General features: G+C 41.1%; 3 protein-coding genes across 4 annotated transcripts; 1 reads left to right on the forward strand and 2 right to left on the reverse strand.

The window, feature by feature from the left end:
- The first annotated feature begins 16 nt into the window (after positions 1–16).
- Positions 17–2,746, forward strand: LOC143901835 (ionotropic receptor 75a-like). The gene is made up of 9 exons (XM_077414432.1): positions 17–188; positions 277–443; positions 531–839; positions 904–1,031; positions 1,100–1,261; positions 1,376–1,584; positions 1,654–1,868; positions 1,945–2,213; positions 2,295–2,746. The coding sequence occupies exons 1-9, from the start codon at positions 50–52 to the stop codon at positions 2,737–2,739; spliced, it is 2,043 nt and encodes a 680-aa protein (XP_077270558.1). The 5' UTR covers positions 17–49; the 3' UTR covers positions 2,740–2,746.
- A 24-nt stretch (positions 2,747–2,770) lies between these two features.
- Metrs (methionyl-tRNA synthetase 1) lies at positions 2,771–7,971 on the reverse strand. 2 transcript variants are annotated; one of them, XM_077414430.1, is made up of 16 exons: positions 7,678–7,971; positions 7,202–7,353; positions 6,881–6,997; positions 6,641–6,802; positions 6,435–6,557; positions 6,090–6,205; positions 5,887–6,003; positions 5,770–5,808; positions 5,536–5,700; positions 5,173–5,449; positions 4,705–5,089; positions 4,318–4,531; positions 3,991–4,227; positions 3,572–3,911; positions 3,264–3,500; positions 2,771–3,185 (listed from the first exon to the last, which is right to left on the reverse strand). In XM_077414430.1, the coding sequence occupies exons 1-16, from the start codon at positions 7,778–7,780 to the stop codon at positions 3,036–3,038; spliced, it is 2,934 nt and encodes a 977-aa protein (XP_077270556.1). In that variant the 5' UTR covers positions 7,781–7,971; the 3' UTR covers positions 2,771–3,035. The 2 variants fall into 2 exon arrangements, with proteins under 2 accessions (XP_077270556.1, XP_077270557.1); XM_077414431.1 differs by lacking the exons at positions 7,202–7,353; positions 7,678–7,971 and having other exon boundaries at positions 6,641–6,732; positions 6,881–6,899.
- A 397-nt stretch (positions 7,972–8,368) lies between these two features.
- Positions 8,369–10,920, reverse strand: LOC143901843 (uncharacterized). Its single transcript, XM_077414444.1, has 4 exons — positions 10,289–10,920; positions 9,679–10,141; positions 9,533–9,604; positions 8,369–9,461 (listed from the first exon to the last, which is right to left on the reverse strand). The coding sequence occupies exons 1-4, from the start codon at positions 10,377–10,379 to the stop codon at positions 9,119–9,121; spliced, it is 969 nt and encodes a 322-aa protein (XP_077270570.1). The 5' UTR covers positions 10,380–10,920; the 3' UTR covers positions 8,369–9,118.
- Between the last annotated feature and the right edge of the window lies 1 nt (position 10,921).

Consider the following 10,921-nt stretch of genomic DNA (forward strand, 5'->3'; position numbering starts at 1 on the left):
GAAGTAGTTACAACGTCGTAACTTCGTAGCTTGTGCATACCGAGAAAGGATGCGTCCGATGTATCGCATTTTTCTCTTGCAAACGTTCATCATCGTCGCATACGCGCAAACCAGCCGAATCATTCGGGACTATTTCGTCTATAAGAATGTGACCAGGGTGGTGGGTTTCTCCTGCGGAGATATGAATGGTGAGCCGGGCGTTTCACATATAAAAATTCTTGATAATTTCTAGAATAAAATCAGCAATTTGTTAGTCGAAATTTTCTTTGTGCACAGAGGATTTCCTGACGATGAAACTGCTGACCTCCGCCGGGATGGCCACGGCGATTCAACCAGCTGGATCCCAAATCGATATACCGAGGTACCTCGATACCGATCGAACTCTGGGCGTGTTTGTGGACATGCGATGTCCGAATCAGAACGTCAGCGGTATTTTTGACGAAGTGAGAATTCCGTAATTCTATGAACTAGTAAAACAGAACTTTCCAGTCGGGAAACTAAACAAATAAAGGAATGATATCTGTATGTAGGGTTCAGCCCATCGCATGTACGATTACTCGTATGTCTGGCTGATCTTCGGGAGCAACTTGAACCATAGTTTGCAGAGCTTGAACGACAGTGGCTTCAGTATCGTCACGGATTTTGCGATCTTGCTACCGAACGAAACCGATTACGTCCTCTACGACGTGTACAATCACTGCAAAATGCGCGGCGGAGCGCTCAACGTTACGTGGCTGGGCAGTTGGCGAGAGGATGACGGGCTCACGATCAATTTAACTGGTTCGAGGATCTTCAGACGACGAGATTATCAAGGATTGCGAGCGAAGGCGGCCGGAATTGTAAGCCTTACCTTAGTGGGAAAAACATGTATTTTAATTACTACATGGACAATGATATTTGTAGGTATTGCACAGACCAAAGGACGTGAGTTTGATAGATTATCTGGAGGGCGACGGCCTCCAAGTTATGGACAACTGGCCAAAATTTGGACACACTCTTCTCTCGCACGTCGCCAACATGTTTAACTTCACGTAATTGATTATGATACATCTAAATATCTCCGCATATACTGTGTAGCTACGAATGTTTTTGCACGTAGCATGGACCTCATCGAGATCAACCACTGGGAGAAGAACGACAGTAATGGTCCTCTGATGAGCACCTTGAAGAGGGACGATGCCGATTTGGGCTACTATCCGTCTATCTTGACGATCGAGAGATACGGATATGCGCGTGTCATTTTTCAACAATGGCCCACGCGGTAAGCAATACCCTATAGAGAAAATGTGTGCATGTATAAATAAAATATAACAAACGTGTAGTGATGTAAGATAATCTTCTCTCTTGTCCGATACGCGGTTAATTTTTCATTCAGTACCTGTTTCATGTTTCGTACCATACCGGCGACGAAGATAAAACCCTGGATAATGCTAAAGCCGTTCGCAGCGGACACGTGGTACATGATTATCGCGATGGTGGTGGTCGCAATTCTCATTATGTCCTGCATACTGAAACTGGAACGTGTCAATGATTACGGCTGTAGCATTTCGGCATTGATCACCGTTGCCGCATTATGCCAGCAAGGTACTTAAGATCATGACGATACGACAACGGAGATATATTGCGTCCTTCTGTTATCATAATATCGATCAGGTTTTCCTTCTCTCTCTGATCAATCGGCGAGTCGAATCGCCCTCATTCATATCACGATCTTCGGCCTGTTGGTATATAATTACTACGGGGCGGCGATAGTATCGGCTAGATTCAACGATCCCCTTCAAAAGATGAATGATTCGCTGTATTCGCTGGCGCATAGTAAGATGCAGCTCGCGGCTGAGAAAAATGTCTTTTTCGATTTTCTGCTGCGGGTAAAAGCGCGTTCCAAAATAGTAATTCAATATATTTTTGAGCTCAATCGCTCTGATAAGCTTCTATTTTTGCTAGAACCAAAGACCGGATGTGCAATATTTTAAGCCCTATTGGAACGCTGTACCAGAATGGAAGAGGTTTATTCCGATCGAGGATGGCGTGGAGGGAATAAAGAAGGGAGGCTTCGCTTATCACGCGGATCCGGACGATATCTATCCATCTATCGAAGTCGCGTTCGATAAGCAGATGATATGTCAGCTAACGGAAGTTCATCTATTGCAACCCTCCGAGTTGGGCCTGTGGTGCAATCTTAAAAGTCACTTTCACGAAATCTCCAAAATAGCGTGAGTGCATCATTATTGCATGTTGAATGCTGCAATTTTCAGCCTGCGAAATAAATATTAGGTCAATATTACTTAATACAGATTACTGAGGATATCTACATCGGGACTTCGGCGACGAGAGATACGTCGCCGATCGGCCAGAAGGCCTTATTGCCCAAGCAACGAGATCTTTGTCTCTAGTGTGACAATCTACGAAGCGGCGCCGATTTTGATTCTTCTATTGTTTGGCGTGATAATTTCACTTATCGTATTTAGTATCGAGCACTTTGTTTTCTACATAATGAATTCAAAACGAACGTTAGGTATAACACGAGGTATTGTACCAAGCATTAAATCAGATATTAAACCAACCATTAAACCAGGTATGAGACAAGGTATTAAACCAGACGTTAAAAAAGGCATTAAAATTGATAAGAAAAATAAGATATTGCTAAAAGATAGAGCACCACCTACGAATAATGTTATTCTGGTGCTTCCAGAAGCAAGTCGTCTCTTCCAACAGGTGCTGATGTCGAAACGATATTAGTAAAGGATATGAAAATAGGTACTGATAATAATGGGATTCTCAATTGTTATGTAAATTATTTACCTGATCATCATTACATATAGCGAATGAACGCATTTAAATAAAGTACAAATGTCTTCACGATTCTCCTCTTCCAAGTCCCGATACACAACGCGCGAGTGGGGTAAAATAAACATATAAAATAAAGCGTATGTGTATTTCTTATTGTTAGTCGAATACTCTTATTAGTTAAATAACTACATGAATAACGTAATAGATGAAAAAAATCTCATCATTCTATTACGAAGGAAGTGTAGTTACTTTTTCTTCTTGGATTGCTTGTCGACGACAACTGGCGCTGTTCCAGTGAGATCTGCTAAACGCTGCTTCAGTTTCACCAATATTTCCACTTGTGGCTTCCACACACTTCCGGCTTCCTTACCCTTTAACTCCCGCACAAGATTGCCCTAAAATTGCGACGTAATGTAGCAAATTGAAACGCTAAATTACTAAGAAAAATAGTACCCTTATGCGATATTCAATACCTGCTTCGCGATAGCAGATTTTAATGCCGCCACGTCTGTTGGAGCATTTTGTTCCCCATTTTGTTCCGGCACGTGCTTCGGTTCGGCCTTCTTATTTTTCGGGGGTGATTTTTTTTCAGGCGCGTTCGTATTACTTTTGAGATCAATTAGCTTCTTTTTCAGATCTAACAAAATTTCTACTTGCGGTTGCCAAACGCTTTTGTCATGTTTAGCTTTCAGTTCTCTTACTAGATTGCCCTAAAAAATACATAAAATTGTTCAAAGGAGATGATTCTCGCATTAATATAAAAGAAAAAAAGATACTAAACCTGTTTTGTAATAGCAGCTTCTAATGATGCGACAATTTCGTCGGAGCTTTTAGCCGTTTTCGCTGCTTGGCCATTATTTTCCTGCTGGCCAGCGTATTTCTTGCGTAACATTTCTACCTTTTGATCTTCAATCTTAGTGAATAACGGACTGGGCTTGCCGATTTTGTGCCACGTAGGTAACATATTTGTTATCGTTTCAGGAATGTAGCCGTAAGTCTTGTTACTCAAACCTAATTGAGATCTCAATTGTTTGGTTGTACTGGGCATAAAGGGAGCCAAAAGGGCGGACAGAAGGCAGGCTAAATTGCAACAAATTGCAACGACAGTTCCGGCCCTTTTCCTGTTGGTTTCAAATAAAAATATTACTCAAAAGGACAAACCGACGAGAAAGCGGTTAAAATAAATAAAATTGCTTATACTTGTCGTCGTCGTTTCCCTTGATTTTCACCCAAGGCTGTTGGAATTGCATGTACTGATTGCCGTGCTTCGAAATCGCCAGTATGTGTCTTAAGCCATCTCTGAACTTGGCTTGTTCCATGGCGTTTACGTAAGACGACAGTTCGCGTTGCGCCAACGCTAATAGGGTCCAGTCAGCCTCTTCCGGCTCTATCGGTGGTACATTAGAGTCGAAGAACTTTTCAGAGAATACCAGAGCTCTAGCCGTAATAAGTTTTTGGGACTGTTAATAACAGGTTATCGCGACGTTAATTACTGATGGCTTACAAAGAAATGTGGTAGCTACAAACCTGTTGACAAAATTCCCAAGATTATTTAGTAACTCGCTATTGTTTTTCGTGGCTAAATCCACCCAATTAAACGTTGAATCTTGAGTTTCGGGCCTGATAAAGGCCAAATAAAATCGCCACACATCAGCTGGAATGCCGGTATCTCTGGCATCGGTTCCAAACACTCCGATGCCCCGAGACTTGGAAAATTTTTTATCTTCATAATTTAAATATTCTGAAACGGAATAATTGTTAAATCTACAAGAAGATCGACGAAAAGATTGCGTGTGAACAAATAAAACAAAAAAAAGATTCGAAAAAAGAAAAAATGTTTGGATAAGTATACAAAGACGTAGAGTCATAAAGTAAATGCATCCGACAAATATGCACTCTTTGGAGATATCATACCGGTTGCCATTATATATTTCATCAACGTGTAATTTTGATCAGCTGCTAGTAAACAAGCGGGGAACATTATCACGTGGAACGGAACGTTATCCTTTGCCATAAATTGGCACAAATCGATTTTCGTATCCTGAGGAGGTTGCCACCATTTCTTATATTCTTTGGTATACCTCTTTGTAATACTGATATATCCGAAAGGGGCGTCAAACCAGACGTAAAACACCTTATTTTCGAAACCCTCTACCGGAACCGGGATGCCCCACTTCAAATCTCTGGTTATACAACGCGGCTTAAGACCGTCGCGTAACCACGCTTTTGAAACCACTCTGGCGACGTTGGACCATCCCTTTTCCACGGTAGCTGAATATTTCTTTAGTTCCTGTTCTAGCTGCAACACGAAAGAGCTATGAATATGATCCGCATTTTACTGGAAACGCATTAACGGAGCGTCACGATGTAAATCTTATTTACCTTGGGTAAATCCAAGAAGAATTGTACCGAGTTTTTCACGACAGGTCTATTGTTACACATCTTACATCGAGGATTTATTAACTCGACCGCGTTCACGAGATGACCGCAACCATCGCATTGGTCACCGCGCGCGTCTTCGTACTTGCATCCGGGACATATGCCCTCCACGAACCTATCGGCGAGAAACCGATCGCAGGATTCGCAATGGAGTTGTTCCACGGTCTCGGTAAAAATATAGCCTTGCGATTTAATTTTCAGGAAAAACGCTTGAACGATTCTGAAAGATATTGTGACAAAGATGAACGTATTTAATGTAAATATAACAAAAAAGACCGATGAAAATTAAACGGGACGCAATCTTACTCTGTTTGCTCAGGTGTAGTAGTGCGGCCGAAATAGTCGAATCCGATGCCGAACCATCGGTAAATGTCATTGTGTATGTCAAAGAATTTATCACAAATAGCTTGAGGAGTAGTTTTCTCTTGCAAAGCTTTTGCTTCAGTCGCGGTGCCGTATTCGTCGGTTCCACTAAAATTTAAATTATTTAAGTTGGAACGTCGCTTTTCTCACGTATGTTGCAAGAAAAAAAATAATTACCTTATGTAGAGAGTGTTGTAGTTTCTTTGCCTGCAATACCTGCGCAAATCAAGAAAGTTCAATATTATATTAAGTTACAAAATGCTATACTTATTGATATTTGGTGTACCTACAAACCTTGCAAAGATATCAGCTGAAAGAACGCAACCAATAATATTTCCCAGATGCGGAACATTATTGACATAAGGAAGAGCCGATGTTATCAATATATTTCGTTCACCTTTTTTAGGCAATCTAAAAAGAATATATAATCGGTTCAATAAATTCACGTAGAAACTATATAAATTTGTTAGATATGGGATATGGGATATGAAACTTACATGGGATATGAATTTTCCTTGACTTCTGGATATTGATCAGTGGTCCAATTCTTTGCCACGTTGCGAAGTTCTTCTTGACTAACTATCTCCACTTCTTTTTCCTTAGTTGAGCTAATCTGAAACAAGTCATTTAGATCTACACGTGTATCAAAGAGGGCCTGGGCCGGTTGTTCCCACCTGTTTCTAAACTAATTAATAGTTAAATCATATAAATGTCTTTGTTTTTCCTTCAAATTAGACAAAGATAGACATATGATTTAACTATCAGTTAGTTACCAACAGATTGGAACAACCCTTAGTATTGTTTGTGAAATGTTCATTAAAAAAATATTTAAAAACACTTACGTCACTAGGTACTGATTCGTGAACTTGGGAATTTGAGGCTGTATTGACAGGGAACCAGGAAGCAGCTTCAATGCTTGCGATAGCTTTTGCGCCTCTTTCCAAGTTGAACATTTCAATGGATTCCTTGACAGACATATTCCAAATTTATTTAATTATATATGTCAAATCTCTATGTTTATGAGATACCATTTGCAATGAAATTTCACCTTAATCGATTGCTGGATAACTGACTGCTTCTGAATATTAGCTAACCAGCTATCAAGGTTTGGCAAGTCCTTGGCAATATTGTTTGCGATATCTGTAACCAATATGGTGCTCCAAAGACTTACCCAAATAGAAATATCTGCTGGTGATAAATTACTACATTTCTAAAAAAAAAAAGATCAAAGAATGGAGTAAAAGATGGACGATAAAAAGGAGATTTGAGTGATATTTTTCTTATTTACCTCAATTAAGTACTCTTTTTCTTTCAGTGCATTATTGAGATCTTTTAGTAAAGACCATAAGTCAGATTTCTGTGGGGTTTTGGAAGTTCTTGTGCTTGCGTGACTTAATATGGTTGGCTGTAAAGAATATATTAGACTCTAATACGTGTTTCAAAGGATCTTTGTCTTATATATTCTCAAAATTAGTAATAGCTTTCTGTGGAGTTCAACGATATATAACTATATAAAACAACATAAAAAAAAAAAACTAGACTAGACTAGGTTCAATTGCAAACGGGAAGCAAGTCTGTAGTTGATGCCAATATCTAATTAAAACAATACCTGTAATTGAGAAATTTCCCATTCCAGCCATCTGTCGTTAAGAACCTCCGATTCTTTAGGTACCGGCAACAGGAAGCGTAGCGCTGAAGAGACGCTGAACAGAGATACTCCTGATGGTGTAGTCAGCGTTGGCAAGCGACCCAAGGCAGCGTCTACACGTAATACAATATGTAGTCATAACCACATGCATTAACCGAGTCTTGTAGAAGTCAAATTGATTGACTTGGCGACACAGAGAAAACCGATGAAGATACACAAGCACTCATGGTGCTCTAAATCTTAAAAATCTAAAAAATTCACTAAAAGTGGAGCTAATCGGTTTGACTGCTGAGAGAAACGATCAAAAATAATTCTTGCAAGTCGAGGTCGTGTACGAATCTAATCTCGCGTATGATTTAATCCAATATGATCCCTTTCGTAAATAATTTATGCGAGACGCAGAGGGGACGAGCAGGAAGAGGTTAATGTGGACCCACCGCTGGGCTTCAGAATCCTGACCGAGACGGTCTCCTGAGACAATTTTGCTGCGACAATCAGCTTCAGCGCGTTTGGGTTGCCCCCGTTCGTGGAAACGATCATCGTCGGCGAATAAATTAATAAATACGTCAATAAATAGGGAAATATGCTAAGCGCACAACCGCGAGACACGTGAGCGACAAACCGTGACAGGAAACAGCGGGAAGCGTGGGGGTGGGGAAACGAGATTGAGGCCCGATTTCCACGCGCGAGGATTGCGTCAGATTCTGCCCCTCTCTCTAATTGGACACGATCTTTTCGTGGGTGCGTATGCGACGCTTTATGGAGGATTCACATTGCGTCCGATGTTCGACGTACATACGACGATCCGACATCCAATAACAGAATTTATTATTAGAGACAAAAATTTCCTATTGGATGTCGGATCGTCGTACGTCGAACATCGGACGTGATCGGACGCAATGTGAATCCTCCATTACAAAAAATCATCGAGTCACCGTAACGTGACGCCGGAGATGCTGGAAGACCATGGAAGACGGAGTAGAGTCAAATAAAGATGAATTAGGATTTAGGAACATTTTTACATTATCTTGCCCTCCCTTCCACGAACATATATACCTTACAGAATTTAGTAATTAGATAATCGTTTGTACAGTTACAGGTTCAAGGTACTCGAAAACACTTCAACGATATCAGAAATATTAATGTATTGTTCAGTATTAATATACAGAATCGTAAAAGAACTTTTGGATCAATTTGTAGAATTTCAATCTTCTCAATTTTAACCCTAATTCAATTAAAGTTATCCCATTTAACTTTTAATTATCTAACTCCTTAATAATTATAACTTTAGGGAAACTCAAATTATAGGAGTGACATGTGAGAGCAGTCGATTTGTAGCGGACGGGTCCCAGGTTCAGTCCTATGTACATTTTTATTTGCGATTGGCTCGCTAGATAAGTTGACTGCCATGATGACAGTAGTAGTCTATCCTCCGTGACCAATGCTCAACTTTTCAATGTTACTTTGACCAGCGGTATCGAACATTTTTAAAACTTATAAAAACATCTTTCGTTACGTATGTCATTTGTATGGAAACCATCTGATATAAAATCTCAACATATATATATAACTTAATAACGATATAAAGAAAGTAAAAAATGTGTCAACATAGTAACTGCACGACGCAGCCTTGTAATCATATTACACAGTATTTCATCATTATACGCCCATGAAAACTTTCTACGGCATTGGTATTACAATGAAGATTCTACTGCGTGGTACACGGAACAAACCTGGGCAGACAACGCGTTAAAGAACATTAGTTATGTGATGAAATTATAAAAATATACAACAAGTCATCGCTTTCCGCATTTAATAGAATAAATAAATTCTGTTATTTCGTAACTATTGAGGATGCAAACGAGCTCGTCGATCGTATTACGTGTCCTTCCCAGACTTGAGAATCGTTACAATTTCTTCCAACAAACTGTTTCTTATCTCTCTCTGAGTATTGGTCTTCTCTCTATGTTCCTCCGCGCGTGCAAATTCTTCCTTCTGCATATCCCGCATCTCCATGCATACTTGCAAGACTCCATTTTGCATATAATTAAAATTTTTATTTTTGTTGTCCATCCTGCTGATTAAATTTCTTAATAAACGTTGACAGCCCTGCAGGTTCTCAATTATTTGCACGTTCTGAGCTTCCAATCTGGCATTATGCTGAGTGACTTTCAAATTATCTGCTGTCTCGGTACCGCTGCTTTTAGCAATCATCATGGATCTGTAAGAAACACTTGAATTAACAGTGATCAATCAGCAAATAATTCTATACCCCGATGAGTTATAACTTACCCTGCCTTTGAGTCATCGTCGCCATTCATTTCCGTGTCATATAAATCAGTCGAAAAGATTTCGTCCAGGTCTCTGTAAGCACATTCAACATGTGAATCGATCTGCGACGACTAGGTCAACCTGTAGAAATTCAGAAACAAACTCACTGTTCGTAACTGCAGATGTACTTTCCCCTCCCGTTTCTCCTGTTGTGTATCATCATGTTCTTGTAAGCGCGTTTGAGCGTTTTGTATCTGTTTTCCACTTGCAGAGGCGACACACTGAAGCCGTTCTCCATCAAACTATTGGCTATCTCCTGATACGCCTTCTTCATGTTTTTCAGTTGCCGATTCCTCACCAATTCCTTCTTCTCTTTGTACTCCTTCAGAAAGATCTTCGTCGAGGCGTCGCACCACGGGAAAATCGCATTCCCGCCTTTACTCGTCGTCGGTGTGCCGGCCTTATCGGGCTCCTTGAACTTATCTGCCTGTTTCTCACTCTCGGAATCATTGTCAGCCATCTCCCATGGAACGACATCGATCTGTATATCATTGCCATTGACATTGAAGCACATTTTTTCCGCCTTGTCGTCAACCTCCGATATGTGAAGTTGAAAAATCACATTTTCCTCTGTAAATATACACGTCATTAATGCTTGTCCGCAGGTCTACTTTCGTCTACTTTCGCATTGACAGGAAGAAACAATGAGCATTGTGCGATAGAAAGGTAGAATATGTCATATACGTGTATCGTATGATCCATCGTGATTGCTATTACCTTTACCATTGCCTTCGCACGTGATCGTAACAAACCCATTGCTGTCTATGATCACCTTGCCCTCCTCGTCGCGATTAAACCAGCCTTTCATTACCGTGCGGCTCGCTCGGCCCGAGGCTTCTTCCTCACCCGCAATCCCAGCCGGAATCGGCAAAAGCCTTTTCTCGCGCCGCACGACGCGGTATTTTATTTTCGCGCTTTATTCCGTTGCACCTTTTGCACCTCCGATACGCTCCGATATTCGGCTGCAGAAAGTGTAAGAAGGTGCAGCGATTGCAAATATATCGCGGTGCCTACGCCGCGTCGGACGAGAACGTACGTGTACCCTGCGATGGCTGCTGCTGCGACGAGGAAACCGGACACCGGACCACACGGCGCGAGAAGAGAAGAGAGAAGCGGGAGGAGGAGGGAGGAGAAATGCTTGCGATCTCCTTCGACGGGCGACGCCGAGTCGAGCGAACGGTGGCGCCATCGGGGTTACCGGCCGCGCGGTTTCGGCCGGTAAAGTAGATCGAGACTTTATCTGCTACAGCTCGATAATTAAATGGCGAAAACGGTAACGGGAATACCTGAAATATCGATGTCGTACGTGTCGTCTCAGTCGTCTGACGTCATCGCATGATCGCCGATCGC

The sequence above is a fragment of the Temnothorax americanus genome, unplaced genomic scaffold, assembly GCF_048541705.1.
Source record: "Temnothorax americanus isolate GAGA-0224 unplaced genomic scaffold, ASM4854170v1 Scaffold36, whole genome shotgun sequence".
NCBI classification, from domain to species: Eukaryota; Metazoa; Arthropoda; class Insecta; order Hymenoptera; family Formicidae; genus Temnothorax; species Temnothorax americanus.

Coding starts and splice junctions, on each gene's coding strand:
- LOC143901835 (XM_077414432.1), top strand. CDS start 50: ATGCGTCCGATGTATCGCATTTTTCTCTTGCAAACGTTCATCATCGTC. Junction 189..276: donor CTCCTGCGGAGATATGAATG/GTGAGCCGGGCG, acceptor CTTTGTGCACAG/AGGATTTCCTGACGATGAAA. Junction 1,585..1,653: donor TGCCGCATTATGCCAGCAAG/GTACTTAAGATC, acceptor AATATCGATCAG/GTTTTCCTTCTCTCTCTGAT.
- Metrs (XM_077414430.1), bottom strand. CDS start 7,780: ATGATCGTTTCCACGAACGGGGGCAACCCAAACGCGCTGAAGCTGATT. Junction 6,004..6,089: donor AAGGAAAATTCATATCCCAT/GTAAGTTTCATA, acceptor TATTCTTTTTAG/ATTGCCTAAAAAAGGTGAAC. Junction 4,228..4,317: donor CTTGGGAATTTTGTCAACAG/GTTTGTAGCTAC, acceptor TATTACGGCTAG/AGCTCTGGTATTCTCTGAAA.
- LOC143901843 (XM_077414444.1), bottom strand. CDS start 10,379: ATGAAAGGCTGGTTTAATCGCGACGAGGAGGGCAAGGTGATCATAGAC. Junction 9,605..9,678: donor TACATCTGCAGTTACGAACA/GTGAGTTTGTTT, acceptor ATGTGCTTACAG/AGACCTGGACGAAATCTTTT. Junction 9,462..9,532: donor GACGATGACTCAAAGGCAGG/GTAAGTTATAAC, acceptor TGTTTCTTACAG/ATCCATGATGATTGCTAAAA.